Raw genomic sequence first — 14,179 nt, 5'->3', positions numbered from 1 at the left:
TCAGGAGATTGTGAAGGCCATGGCAAAACCTTCAGTTTACACCTCTTGATGTAATCCCCCGTGGATTTCGAGGTGTGTTTAGGATCATTATCCATTTGTAGAAGCCATCCTCTCTTTAACTTCAGCTTTTTCACAGATGGCATCAAGTTACCATCCAAAATTTGCTGACATTTTATTGAATCCATTTTTCCTTCTACTCGTGAGATGTTCCCTGCGCCACTGACTGCAACACAACTCCAAAGCATGATTGATCCAACCCCATGCTTAACAGTTGGACAGAGGTTCTTTTCATTAAATTCTGTGCCTTTTCTTCTCCAAACGTACCTTTGATCATTCCGGCCAAAAAGTTAAATTTTAACCTCATCGGCCCACAGAACTTGTTTCAAAATGCATCAGGCTTGTCTATATGTTCATTTGCAAAGTTCAAACGATGATTTTTGTGGTGAGGACGTAGAAGAGGTTTTCTTCTGATGACTCTTCCATGAAGACCATATTTGTACAAGTATCTCTTTATAGTGGAATAGTGTACCACAACTCCAGTGTCTGCCAGATCTTTCTGGAGGGATCGTGCAGTCAAACGTGGGTTTTGAATTGTTTTTCTCACAATCCTGCGAGCTGTTCTGTATGATATTTTTCTTGGTCTTCCAGATCTTGCTTTAACTTCCACTGTTCCTGATGACTGCCATTTCTTAATTTCATTCCGAACAGAGGATATGGACATCTGAAAACACTTTGCTATCTTCTTATAGCCTTCTCCAGCTTTGTGAGCGTCAACTATTTTCAGTTTCAGTTTTCTAGACAACTGCTTAGAAGAACCCATGGTGCTGATTGTTGGGGCAAGGTCAGATGAGTCTGGGCATTTAAAACCTTTGAGATTGACATCACCTGGTCTTCCCAGACGATGATTGAGAACAATCCATGACACTGGCAGGTCTCAGCTTGGCAAAGGGGGCAGTGCATGCTATAAATTCTGCAGGGTGCCCAAACTTTTGCAGACGCCATTTTTTTGTTTTCTGTTATTTTGAAAGTGTAAATGATGGAAATAAAATCTAACTTTTGTTGACATATTATAAGAATGTCTAATCTGTAATTTGATGCCTTTTGGAGATTTTTCCATCTTTCCTTGGCTTCTTTATGCACATTAATACAAAGTTTTAGCTGGGGTGCCCAAACTTTTGATCCCCACTGTATATCAAAATTAGTGGTCTAACGTATGGTTCCTTATTGTGAATAAAGTGCATTAATGTTAAAAGATAAATTCATATAGTTATTTGATGCACTTCATTTTTGTCATACTTGATTACATAATAAGTTGGAATAATTGTTGTTAAACCTGAGCACTTAAAGGGATAGTGCACCTATTTTTGTATTTGTTCTTGGGTATCCAATATTCATATGTTAGGATGCTGCAGTTCCGGACACACATATTTTAGAGACAGGGAGCGCAGGTGGTTTTGATGGATGTACATAGTGTAGCACTTAAAAAAGAACTAGATAGAAAATGTGCAAATGAGCTTACATCAATCATAAAGCAGAATATCCCAAACCAGTGAAAAGAGATGTGAATGCAAATCACCTATCTTTATCAGCCAAGATCACCGCTGTGCTGTAAATGCATGCAAAAATACCAGAACATAATCTCCTTGTAATGCCTAGGCCCAAACAACACACAATGTCATGTATCATTGTCACCACCCTCTGTCCTCTGGATCACTCCCCCAGACCACCAAAGTCACCTTGAATCACTCCAGGTAGTATAACAGGAATTTTACACTCCATAAAAAAAATTAAATAAAAGGTAAATATTCTATAATTTCCTTCACCAGTTTATAAGACACCTTAAGGTGTTCATAAATATTAGATGATTGTATTCTGATCCAGTGAAAGGTTTGCAGCTGCTATCTGGCATGAGATGTCTGATTGAAGATGTTGCCAATTTTGTTCCCGAAGCTGGAACTTACTGTATTTATGATTGTGCATCTGACAAGAATACAACTATTATGATGTTTAACCGGTCAATTTTACTAAATTGTTTTCTTGCAGCCTTCATCCTGGAGATCTCTACCCCTTTACCAGGAAGCCCTTATTTATTATTGTGGATTCATCTAACAGTGTGGCATACAAGGTATTGCAACTTTTAATTTTTCTGAATATGCAATTGCTTTCAGGACTTTGCAGACAGTACGCAAACTAAATTGCTAGCAGCAATTAGATTACAAAATGTTCGGCCAGGATGTCCTTATATTTTCTCTATAGTAGGAGTATGGTGACATCTGTTGGGCTTATTACTTCCAGGGATTGGTCACAAGTTGATATCGTCAGGAGCACCATCAGTTGTGATGCTAGCTACTCTTAGCAGGCACTGCTATCCTCCCAATATTTGGTGTAACACTCTATTCACACTAGGGTTTTTCACATCGCATGTGGAATCATTACAATTCTGCCTGCGATTTGAATAGGCACTGTAAGAGTGTGAAAATGTGCGATCACGTGTTCATGTGGCATTCATGTCAATGGCACTTGAAAATGTAGGGCATTTTTTGCCACGATCGTGGCGCATTTTTCCGTGCGGCAAATGCGCCGCAATCTCGCAAAGAAAATTGCGGGATGCGAAACGGCCAAAAAAAGGTGTCTGGGCGTTGCATGTCCAGTAATTTTGTTTATGTAATCGCAGCGCGTTTGCCATGCGGAAAAGTGTGCTGTGACCGTGGCAAAAACACCCTGTGTTTTCAGCTGCCATAGACATTCATATGCCAGCTGAACACACAATCACGCATTTTCACACTTTTACGACGTGGTTTCAAATTGCGGGCAGATTTTTGGCAATTCCACCCTCGATTTGAGAAACCCTAGTGTAAATGGAGCCAGCTGTGGAGGTCTGCAGACTGAGGTGTGAGCTGATTCTGATCTACATTTTGAAGCTCACAATGAAACCAGAAGTTTGTTTTTTATTCCATATTACATTTTTAATGTCAAATGTGAGTTTGAATTGGGTTTGTTCATTAAGGTTAAATATAAAGAGTGTTTTATCTGGAGCACTCTTTTGCTTACAGACCCTGACTAACACTTTTCTACCTGCTTTGAGGACATGAATTAGGAAAGCTCTTAAGCTGGCCATTGATCGCTGCCCAGGTGCTGGGTCTGGTATAGTGTTGATTTGTGAGACAAAGGATATAAAATAGATGGCATAGTTCCAAAAGGAGATAACCTTGGGGTATGGCTAAAAAATGTGATATAAAGTTCCAAAATGACAATCGTTATAGCAGAGTGGGAAATTGTAAAAACTCAGGCGATTCTTTGTGTTATAGTACCATCTGTGTAATAACTTGATAGAGGATTCCCAGAGTGTTACATATTTAGAATATTGAAGGGGCCATTCTATAGCTTGCTACCATTGGATTTCTTAAAAAATGTTTACACTAGATCTGTTTCCCAGAGTTTTATTGTAAGACTTTTCCAGTCAAATTTTGAATAAGGATATAATAAAGTCACACTTTTCATGCATTTTTAGTGCATTTCAGTGCTCCAGTGAGGTAGACAAAAACATCCCTGGTGCTAAAAGTTTTGCTTACGTGATCTCAAAGCAAACAAGCCACTGACACAAAGATATTTATAAAAATCCTTATTTGGAATGAGGTATGTTCTGTGTAAATTCTCAAATGATTTGAGTCTCCATTATATACAGTACCTATGCCCCCTATGAATATGGACAGAGAACAAAGAATGTTATATGAAATGTCCAGTGAGGCCCACAATAAAGGTCTCATTGATAAGGAGTTTCTGAAGGTGGAGTTTCTAAGAGTGCCTGTTTTTAAATGCACTGCCCAGGGTGCACAAGTCCATAATCTCAGGGAATGGATCTCGGGTAATGGCTCACATACAGAATCATTCAGTGAATACATAGACAAAATCCTAACTCCCTTTGCAGTAAACCAATTTTCATATGTGAAGGATACATTACATCATGGGTCCACAAGCCATTGATTGCAATTGACCGGTCTGGGGGGCTGGCAGGTCAGTTGTGACCGTGGCTCTGCATCCTCTCATCCCCAGCTGCTCTCATGTTACCTGCAGCGTAGAGCAGAAGGCAGCATAGTGCTGGATGGAGAGTGGGGGTAGTCCTAACAACCAATCACCAGCATGGTATTAAGAACTCGGCAGCTCCTGCTCCTGCCTTCCATCCAGCACCGTGCTGTTTTCTGATCTCCGCTCTGCTCTACACATGCTGGCAGGTAGGATGTGCTGTGATGTGACAGAGAATAAACTGTAGGAGCGGGGCCGAGGAGACACTGTGGGAGGGGAGACACAGGAGACACTGTGGTAGAGGAGACACTGTGGGAGGGGGTTGGAGGAGACAATGTGGGAGGGGGTAGAGGAGACTCTGAGGGGGGCACAGGAGACACTATGAAAGGGGGGACACAGGAGACACTGTGGGAGGGGGCAGAGGAGACACTGTGAGATGGGCGCAGAGGAGACACTGTGGGGGGGGGGGGCAGAGGAGACATTGGGGGAGGGCAGAGGAGACATTGTGGGAGGGGAGAATGCAAGTGTACAATCCAAACGCACACATTCCTGCATTAAAAATGTCTGTGTGTATAAGTGGGTGCTGCAGCGACCGTCGGCTGCCACTGAACAGAATCAACAAGAAAAAATGTCACCAGCACATCGAGGATCACCAATATGGGTCCAAAAGTTTTAATGAACGATCACATAGTTACAGCAAGGCAACGTTTTGGAGTCTCGCAGGACCCCTTCATGGGTCACATGCCTGATGAAGGGGTCCAGCGAGACTCCCGAAACGTTGCCTTGCTGTAACTATGTAATCGTTTATTACAACTTTTGGACCCATATTGGTGATCCTCAGTGTGCTGGTGACATTTTTCCTCATTGTGGGAGGGGAGACACAAGAGACACTGTGGGAGGAGGGAAGAGGAGACACTGTGGGAGGGGGGAAGAGGAGACACTGTGGGAGGGGGGGAGAGGAGACACTGTGGGAGGGGGGACAAAGGAGACACTGTGGAAGGGGGGACACAGAAGACACTGTGGGAGGGGAGACACTGTGGGAGGGGGGACAGAGGAGACACTTTGGGGGGGGCAGAAGAGACACTGTGTGGGGGGCAGAGGAGACATTGTGGGAGGAGAGACACAGGAGACACTGTGGGGGGGTGGCAGAGGAGACACTGTGGGAGGGGGCAGAGGAAACTCCTGAGGGGGGGCACAGGAGACACTGTGGAAGGGGGGACACAGAACACACTGTGGGAGGGGGAACATAGGAGACACTGTGGGAGGAGGTGCAGAGGAGACACTTTGGGGGTGGGCAGAAGAGACACTGTGGGGGTGGGGTAGACGAGACATTGTGGGAGAGGAGACACTGTAGGGTGGGAGGCAGAGGAAACACTGTGCGAGGGGAGACACAGGAAACACTGTAGGGGGGGCAGAGGAAACACTGTAGGAGGGGTCAGAGGAAACGCTGTGGGAGGGGGTCATAGGAGACTCTGCAGGAGGGGATCAGAGGAGACACTGCGGGAGGGGGGCACAGGAGACACTGTGGAATGGGGAACACAGGAGACGTTTTGCGAGGGAAGAGGCACTGTGGAAGGGGGGGCAGAAGAGATTCTCTGGGGGAGGGCAGAAGGGACACTATGGGGGGGCAGAGAAGACACTGTTGGAGGGAAGACACTGTAGGGTGGGGGGGAAGAGGAAACACTGTGGGAGGGGGCAGAGGAGACGCTGTTGGGGGAGGGGGAAGAGTTTTTTGGGGGCACAGTAGACACTGTGGAAGGGGGGACAAAGGAGACACTGTGGGGGGGGGGGTAGAAGAGTCACTGTGGAAGGGGAGGCAGAGGAAACACTGTGTGAGGGGGGCAGAGGTGACACTGTTTGAGGGGGGACAGAGGAAACTGGGGGGGGGGATTCTGATTAGAAAAGGACACAGGAGACTGCTTTGGGGGATGGGACAGGGTATAAGACACTACACAGTGGGAGAGGGGGGTTTGGTGTGAAGGGTGGTAGATAACACTGGTGGTTTGGGGGTACAGGACACTACTGGAGGGAAGGGGGCAAAGGATATTCAGTGAGGGAATGTGGTGTGCAGGGGGCAGAGGACACTGCTTTGGGGGTACAGGACACTACAGTTGGGGGTGATGTAAAGGGGGGCAGAGAACACTACTCTTGGTGGGGTTGTTTTTCTTTTAAGGGCACCACCTAGCAACCCCCCCCCCCCCAAGATCTTTGCTTTACTGCATGTTTTCTAGGTAGATCTCAACCTGTGAAAGGTTGCCTGCATCACATGCATTGACTTTAGATGTGAAGTTCTTGTTCCCTGACAGTTCCCTCTCAAGGGCAGCCTCCGGATGCCCAACTGGGCCATCTTCTCAGGGTATTTAAATGCCAAGATTAAATCTTTGGCGTGGACATTGGATGCTGGCTCCCAGGAATTATCTTCAAGTCCATATCCCTTCCATTTGATCAGATATTGGAGCTGATTCCTTTGCTTTCTGCAATCAATAATTGTTTCCACCTCATATTCTGTTTCGCCATTGACAATCACAGATTCAGGTGGTTTTGATTTTCGGTCTGGAAAAGGATTAGGTACTGAGGGTTTGAGTAGTGATATGTGAAATACCGGATGTATCTTCAGTGTTTCAGGCAAAGTGAGTTTTTATGATACATTATTGATCCTCTTCTTTACTGGGAAAGGTCCCAGGAATTTGGGACCAAGTTTCTTTAAGGGACAGGTCAATTTTAAATTTGTTGTATACAGCCATACCTCTTCACCGGGTTCTAGGATCAGGTCCCCCTTTCTTTTCTTATCAAAAAATGTTTTGTTATCTTGTTGGGCTTTCAGGATTGCCTCCTGTAGTAGTTTGTCGTTCCATTGGAGGAACCCAAAGGTATGCTGTACTGCTGGGATCGATGATTCAGGCAATGTGTTGGATAAGAAAAAGTTTTTTTGAGAAAAATGGAGATTGCTTTGAAGCTGAGTGCTTATAGGCAAATTTGGACAAGAGTAACAATGACACCCAGTCATCCTGAGAAAATGAAGTAAAGCAATGGATATATTGTTCCAGTGTCTGATTTGTTCTTTCCATTTGTCCATTAGTCTGGGGGTGATAGGCAGACGAAAATGAGAGTTCTGTTGTTAATTTCTCGCAAAGTGCTCTCCAGAATCTTGAGGTGAATTGTACTCCTTGATTGGAGACAATATTTCTTGGAACTCCATGAAGTCTTACTATTTCCTTAATGAAACTTTGGATTGTCTCTGTTGCAGAGGGTACTCCTTTCATAGGAATGAAGTCATCTTTGAGAATCGATCCACTACAACAAAGATGGCCGAACAACCTTTAGATGGGGGTAATTCAACAATGAAATCCATGGAAACCATTTTCCAGGGTTGATTGGGGATGGGTAAGGGCCTTAGTAGTCCCCATATTTTGCTCCTATTGCTTTTGTTTCGTGTGCATATAGGACATGAGTTTACATACGACTTGCAGTCTTTCTCCCATTCAGGCCACTGGAAGTGGCGTTGTATTAGGTCTAGAGTTTTGTGGCAGTGCCCTGCCAGGGGATGATCGTAACATAGCCCTAAGATCTCCAGCCGTACACTTTCTGGTGCAAAAATCTTGTCTCCAGACCACAGTAAGCCTTCTTTAGCCAATAGGGTTACTCCTGGATGTGAGGGAGCCCCCAATGATGCCTGCTGGACTTGTGACAATAGTTCCATTTGTAGGAGACAGAAGTTTCCTACTGCAAGCACCGTGTCGGGAATGCGGAGATCCTTAGGATCATTGAACATCTGGGACAGAGCATCGGGTTTAACATTCTTGGATCCTGGTCTATTGGTTATATGAAAGTGAAACGTGAGAAGAAGAGTGCCCACCTTGCTTGCCGGGGTTTTAAATGTTTAGCCATCTTCAGGTATTCCTGGTTCTTGTGGTCTGTATAGATTAGGATGGGGTGTGCTGCTCCTTCCAAGAGATGCCTCCACTCCTATAAAGCCGATTTTATTGCCAGCAGTTCCCTATCCCCCACATCATAATTCCTCTCTGGGGGAGACAGTTTGCGGGAAAAGAATGCTGCCAGGTGTAACAGAAGTTTCAGGCCCTGCTGCTGTGATAGGACTGCTCCCACTGCGTTTTCTGATGTATCAACTTCCACCACAAAGGAGAGTATCGGATCTGGATGACTCAGGGTGGGCGCTGAGGTGAATAATTCCTTTAAGGAGTTGAAGGCTGTCTGTGCTTCAGTTGTCCAATGAAATCGGATGCCTTGCTTGGTTAACTGGTTAATAGGAGCTATTATGGCTGAAAAGCCCTTATGAATCTCCTATAGAAATTTGTGAATCCAATGAAACTTTGTATTCCCTTCTTGTCTGATGGTGCAGGCCACTCCAAGATGGCAGAAACCTGAGGATCCATCCTGAACCCTCAGTGGAAATGATTAATCCAAGGAATTGGATGCTTTGGCGTTGGAATTCACATTTCTCAGGCTTGGCGTAAAGACCATGAAGTCTTAGGTGGCTAAGGACTCTCTGTACATGACCTCTGTGGAGTTCAAGGGAAGCGGAAAAAAATTAAAATGTCATCAAGGTACACTATAACGAAAATGTCTAGGAAGTCTCTGAAAATATCATTGACAAAATGCTGGAACATTGCTGGAGCGTTACATAGGCCAAAGGGCATTACCAGGTATTCGAAATGCCCAAATCTGGTGTGAAAGGCAGTTTTCCATTCATCCCCCTCTCGGATACATACAAGGTTATAAGCTCCTCTTAGATCCAGCTTAGTAAACAGGGTTGCAGATCTCAATCTCTGAAATAGTTCTGGAACCAATGGTAGAGGGTATCTGTTTTTGACGGTGATATTATTTAGCTCACGGTAGTCCACACAGAAACGAAGAGAATGATCCTTCTTTTCTACAAAGAACATGCCAGCTCCCGCCGGGGAGGTAGATGGCCGGATAAATCCCTTTTACAGGCTGTCGTCGAAATTCTCCTTTAGTGCTTCTATTTCCCGCTCTGACAAAGGGAAAATCTGACCAAAGGGAATAATCAGTCCCAGGCAGCAATTCGATTGGGCAGTCGTATGTTCTATGTGGTGGCAAGGAGTCAGCACCACATGTAAAAACACCCAGAAAACTATGATAGGCCGCTGGAACTATTTAGAGCACATCAGATTCTGCGCCAATACATAGGAGGGGTCTGGATGGAGCTGAGGGTTGGAGCAGGCAGTGCTCATGACAGTAGGTGGACTGGAACTTCTCTTCACCAGATACCCAATTGATGTTACAGTTATGTGCCTGTAACCAGGGGATTCCCAGAAAACCCGAAATATTGGGGGAGGCAATGGCGTCCAGACATAATAGTTCCTTGTGGCCCAAGGAGGGTAGAGTGGTAGGGGAATTGTTTCCTGGGTAACTGCTCCAGATTTGATGTTGGATCCATCAGCCAGATATACAGTAAGTTTCTGCGCTTTAGCTCGCAAAGGTATCTTGTGTCGCCGGGCGAAGTTTACATTGTTGAAACAGCTGCAAGCTCCGGAGTCAAGGATAGTGGAAACTGGAAGAGCTCTTTCCGAAAGCTGAGAGGAGACAGGAATGGAAATGTGAGCATGGATGATGGGAGCAGGAGGTGGACTGGCAGGTAAGTCATTTGGTAACTTACGGAACTTGGCGGGGCAGTTCCGCACATAGTGCCCGACTTCTCCGCAATAGAGGCATAAGTTGTTCTGGCGTCAAAGCTGGCATTCTTTGAGTGTCAGAGGTTCGTAATAGACCTATTTGCATGGGTTCAGGTTCCTCCACTGAAGGTGTAGCAGAGCTGGTTGGTGCCATGTTGGTTGATGGTGGAGCCCTAGGTAGCATCCATATGGGGCGACTTAGCCTGGTGGATCTCTCTAATCTACGCTCCCTAAGACGACGATCAATCTGTATAGCGAGATTAATGAGCTCCTCCAGAGTATTGGGTACTCCTACGCAGGCCAGTTCATCCTTGAGGGATTCAGCAAGGCCTAGACAGAATTGGTATCATAGGACAGTGTCATTCCATTTGGTATCAGTGCTCCAGCACCTAAATTCTGTGACGTAATCTTCCACTGCCTTGCGTCCCTGTTGGAATACATTAAGAGCGTCCTCTGCTGATGCGGCTCACTGGGGGGTCATTGCACAGTGGAGCCATGGAGTCAAAAAAGATATTTAAGGAGGCTAACTTGGCATCCTCATTTTCTATCAAGTGGTGGGCCCATGCCTGTGGTTGTCCCTGGAGCAGAGAAATCACAAACCCCACCTTAGTTGCTTCAAGGGAAAAGGTCCGGCGTTGTAAAGCGAAATAAAGCTCACATGCGTTGCGGAACGCCCAAAACTTGCTGCGATTGCCAGAGAATCTTTCTGGTGTAGGGACCCTTGGCTCGGGAGGTAACATTATTACCGCAGGAGGTATTATGTTTCCTGGGGTAGCAGCGGGAGCAGGTGCTGCTACGGGCCTGGTAGACAACGCAGGTGCAGGTAAGGTCTGAAGGTGGTTCTCCAGCCGTGTGCATCCTTCTTGAAGATCCTTTTCGGCCTCTGTTAATGCCGAGATGTGATGACAAATCTCATCTAGAGGAGAGGCCCCTCTCTCAGGCTCCGACATGGTCTTCTGGTACTGTAACGTACCTGGTGGTGGAGCCTAATGTGGAGAGAGGGCGTCCTCTTACCACTCCCATTCGGAACCCCTGATAGGGTAGACAGGAGGTAACGAGCTGGGAGGGGCACGAGTGCCTGAGGGGTCTGCAGTGACAGCTGGCAGGTGAAGACCAGGATGCAGGTGAGCAGGTGCAGCAGCAGAGAAGTATAGCTGAGATGCGGATGACTGTGGCAGCTGGTAGCCAGAGGTAGTCACAGGCAGGAATGGTAGAATAATCAGGCAGGCCGAGTCAGGATCAATCAGACGGACCAGGTATGGAATAGGCAAGCAGATAGTCAAAGGGAGAGCCGGGTCGGTGCAGGCGGAGTTCAGTCGTAGTCAGAGTCAAGCAGGTAGATCACAGGAGTTAGGATACAGATGCAGGACGTAGTAGAGCACCACTCTGTTTGCAAGCAGGGGTTTAAATAGCCCGTCTGTGCACGTCAGCGCACTTGGGTGCGCACCAGCACGACCATTGGAAGCCTGGCGTTGGTGCACAGATGTGCGCAGATGCGAAGTAGTTCTTCCCTGACAGTAACATGTGGCAATTTTGATCAAATTCTTCGACACGTGCCAGGTGGATGTGGCAGCTTGAGGTGACCAAACCACCTGGTCTCAAAGATAGCTTAAGTTTTTCCTCTCTTCTGCCTTGAGTAGGCACCTGTGTTGCACATTCAGTTGGAGACCATATTTCTATATTTTTCAGTTTTATCACACCAGTGCATCGCGATGTCATCACATGCATACAAGCGCATTTGATGCCCATTTTCTTGGCTATTTTAGGAGAACATTATACATTTGTTTATTGCCTCTGATGCAGCCAGTAAGAGATGTCAAAACCAGTCAGGCTTGCCCACCCATTGCGCTACCCCACAACATCTAGACACCATGCAAGGACTTTTACTAAGTTTTCATTAATATTGATGCATGCATCTAATCTGGCTAACGTGGCTGCTGGGGAACATGCTTGTTCAATGAGAATGTTGCTGGGCTATACTGTGAATATACTGTAGATCCTGGTTTAAAGGGACTTTGTCCAAAATCAGTGCTCCTGTATATATACATTTCTGGTTGTGAGAGGGAAATGGTTGGGGATTTTGAAAAGGGATTATGCTGATATATACCACATAGATCTCACTGCCTCCTGTGGACTATAGGATCTATAGGAGCATTTGCCACGGATATGAATACAGGACCTGTTAATGCGTTTCACACGATCTCGTGCTTAATCATAACAAAGAAAACAACAAAAGTGCTGTCTTATATAGGTATTAGTTAATAAAGAACACCTGTCCTAATCAGCACTCCTGAATCCTGAGAATACTCCTACTAATACGTTGTAACAAAACATATAAAACCATTGTATCAAAAACAGTGATCACAGAGAACAACAAGAAAGGAGGAAAAAGTCCAAAATATTGTTTTTTTTCTCAAAATTGTTGATCTTTTTTTTTTATAGCGCAAAAAATAAAAAAAAACACAGGCGATCAATTACCACTAAAAGAAAGCCCAATTTGTGGGGGGAAAAGGATGTAAATTTCATTTTGGTGCAGCATTGCATGACAGCACAATTGTCAGTTAAAGTAACGCAGTGCCGTAACACAAACCGCTTATGTAACCACTTCCTGACCGCCCTATAGCAGAAATACTGCTACAGGGCGGCACAGGTACGAAAAATCACACATATATATGTGATTCACGCTCCCGTGGTTTTCCTTCCCCTCCCTGATGGCGTCAGATTGCCCTTCAGTACACCAGTAATCACATTTAACCTCTTGATTGCCAGGAACACGCTCATAGACAATAAACCTCCATTGTTAGTATAGTGTCTGAACGGATCAATATCTTTGATCAGATCAGCACTATACCAGCGTTCACATTAGTATAGTGTCCTCAAAAACGCAGCGTTAGTGGGATCAGCCCCTGCACCTGCCAGCACCTGCGTTTAGCCCCTACGCTTACCCCCCTCCATCTCCCCCAGCACATGCAGTGTCAGTATGTCAGTGTCACTTGATACATTGCACACAAAACCGCAGTTTTCGCAGAATCATACCTGATCTCTGTTAGCACTTGCCGGTAAATTTTGTTGACTCTCGTATGCAGCAGAGTGTCAGTATTAGTGCTGCACTACCTTTTGGTGAACTGGCAAGCACCAGCAGTCTAGTACATCCTGGTCTTTCACATACCTGTTAGATTGTAAGCTCCCAGGATCTGGCCCTCCTAACCCTCTTGTATTGAACTTTATTGTTGCTGTATTGTCTCCTGTTATATTGTAAAGTGCTGAGCAAACTGTTGGCGCTATATAAATCCTGTATAAAAATAATAATACCAGCACTGCAGTATGACTTGGCGACGTGGCGAGTCCCATAAGTGTAGTACAAGCTGGTGCGGTGGCGAGCACAAGTATTGTCCCGCAACCAACAAGAATTCGCACACAGGCCCGTAGAGCCCCCAGTATCCTTCCGGATGTGCTTGCAAATCCCAATTGTGGATCAAAGCATTTTATATGTGTGATAATTGTGCACACAGATATGGACAATGACAACCATAATTTGCAACCATACTCTGCAAATATCATTCTCACTCCAAATCATTCTCTCCCCCTCCTTTTCTTTGAATGGAATGTGGTCTGTGTGTGTGCCGAGTTCAGGAGTGCACAAGGCACAGCTGGATACGCTTCGTGGTTATAAACCCAATTAGCTGGTTCCAGGATGTCTGTCAGGCTCTTGCCTTGGCCTGGTCGTAAAGCTATAAACCAGTCAGTCACTGGACATGAAAGCATTCCAGAGTGGCAGTATAACAGACATCCCACTTGAAACCACTTTTTCATACAATTTCATAAATCCCAACAGGAACAAGGTACAATAAAACAAAGCATATATTCAGATAGGTCAGTTTAATACGAGTCACCTGATACCTCACACCCCTAGATAACATCTACCACAGAGTAGAAAGCGATATCGTGTTATCCGTCATAGCCGGATATGTCATATTTGGTGTCTGGACGTTCAGAATATCATTCTACATATTAACCTGCCAGTGGCTAGACTGCTGCATGCACCTATGGAAGGTTACTGACCATGGTATAAACTTGGGAGGGATTTGGGTCACAGCCTGGGTCTCCGCCTAACCCCCCTTCCCCAAATGAGGCGATTGGCCCTTGGCTTCAGTAGACATCCCCTGCTGGGACACTAGAAAAGCTGTCATGCCTGGAGAGAGAGAGATGAAGAGATTCTCCCTTTTAACATCAGGAACCAACTTCGGAAGAAAAGGTACCCTTTTGTTCAGGATCCTTGAACTCTGCTTAAACCAGGACTTCTGCAAGTATTCTACCTTCTTAAACTTCTTTCTTTTATCTCTCTGTTGTGTTATTGCTCTCTCTATTTATATATATATATATATATATATATATATATATATTGGTTACATCTTTTCTGTAAATATTTTTATTGCACCATTTTGACCTTTTAGTAATAAATCCTATTTTCTGAAAAGCGTTGAGTTGTTTCTTAAGCTCTT

The 14,179-nt window shown here is 45.2% G+C and overlaps 1 protein-coding gene across 15 annotated transcripts in view; it reads left to right on the top strand.

Moving 5' to 3' along the window:
- The window catches only part of SCAI (suppressor of cancer cell invasion), a 1,319,466-nt gene that overhangs the window by 999,094 nt on the left and 306,193 nt on the right, over nt 1-14,179 (top strand). For all 15 annotated transcript variants that reach the window (XR_016307572.1, XR_016307574.1, XR_016307571.1 and 12 more), the window contains one exon: nt 2,044-2,125. Coding sequence is in view for 10 of the 15 variants with exons in the window: in XM_089658464.1 (XP_089514590.1) it covers nt 2,044-2,125 (82 nt within the window). In the remaining 5 variants the exon portion in view is untranslated. The remainder of the gene's footprint in view (nt 1-2,043; nt 2,126-14,179) is intronic.

This window comes from Staurois parvus, unplaced genomic scaffold (genome assembly GCF_062004578.1).
Source record: "Staurois parvus isolate SC_StPar_1 unplaced genomic scaffold, SC_StPar_1.0 ptg001072l, whole genome shotgun sequence".
Lineage (NCBI taxonomy): Eukaryota > Metazoa > Chordata > Amphibia > Anura > Ranidae > Staurois > Staurois parvus.
This window is presented reverse-complemented; position numbering and strand designations above follow the sequence as displayed.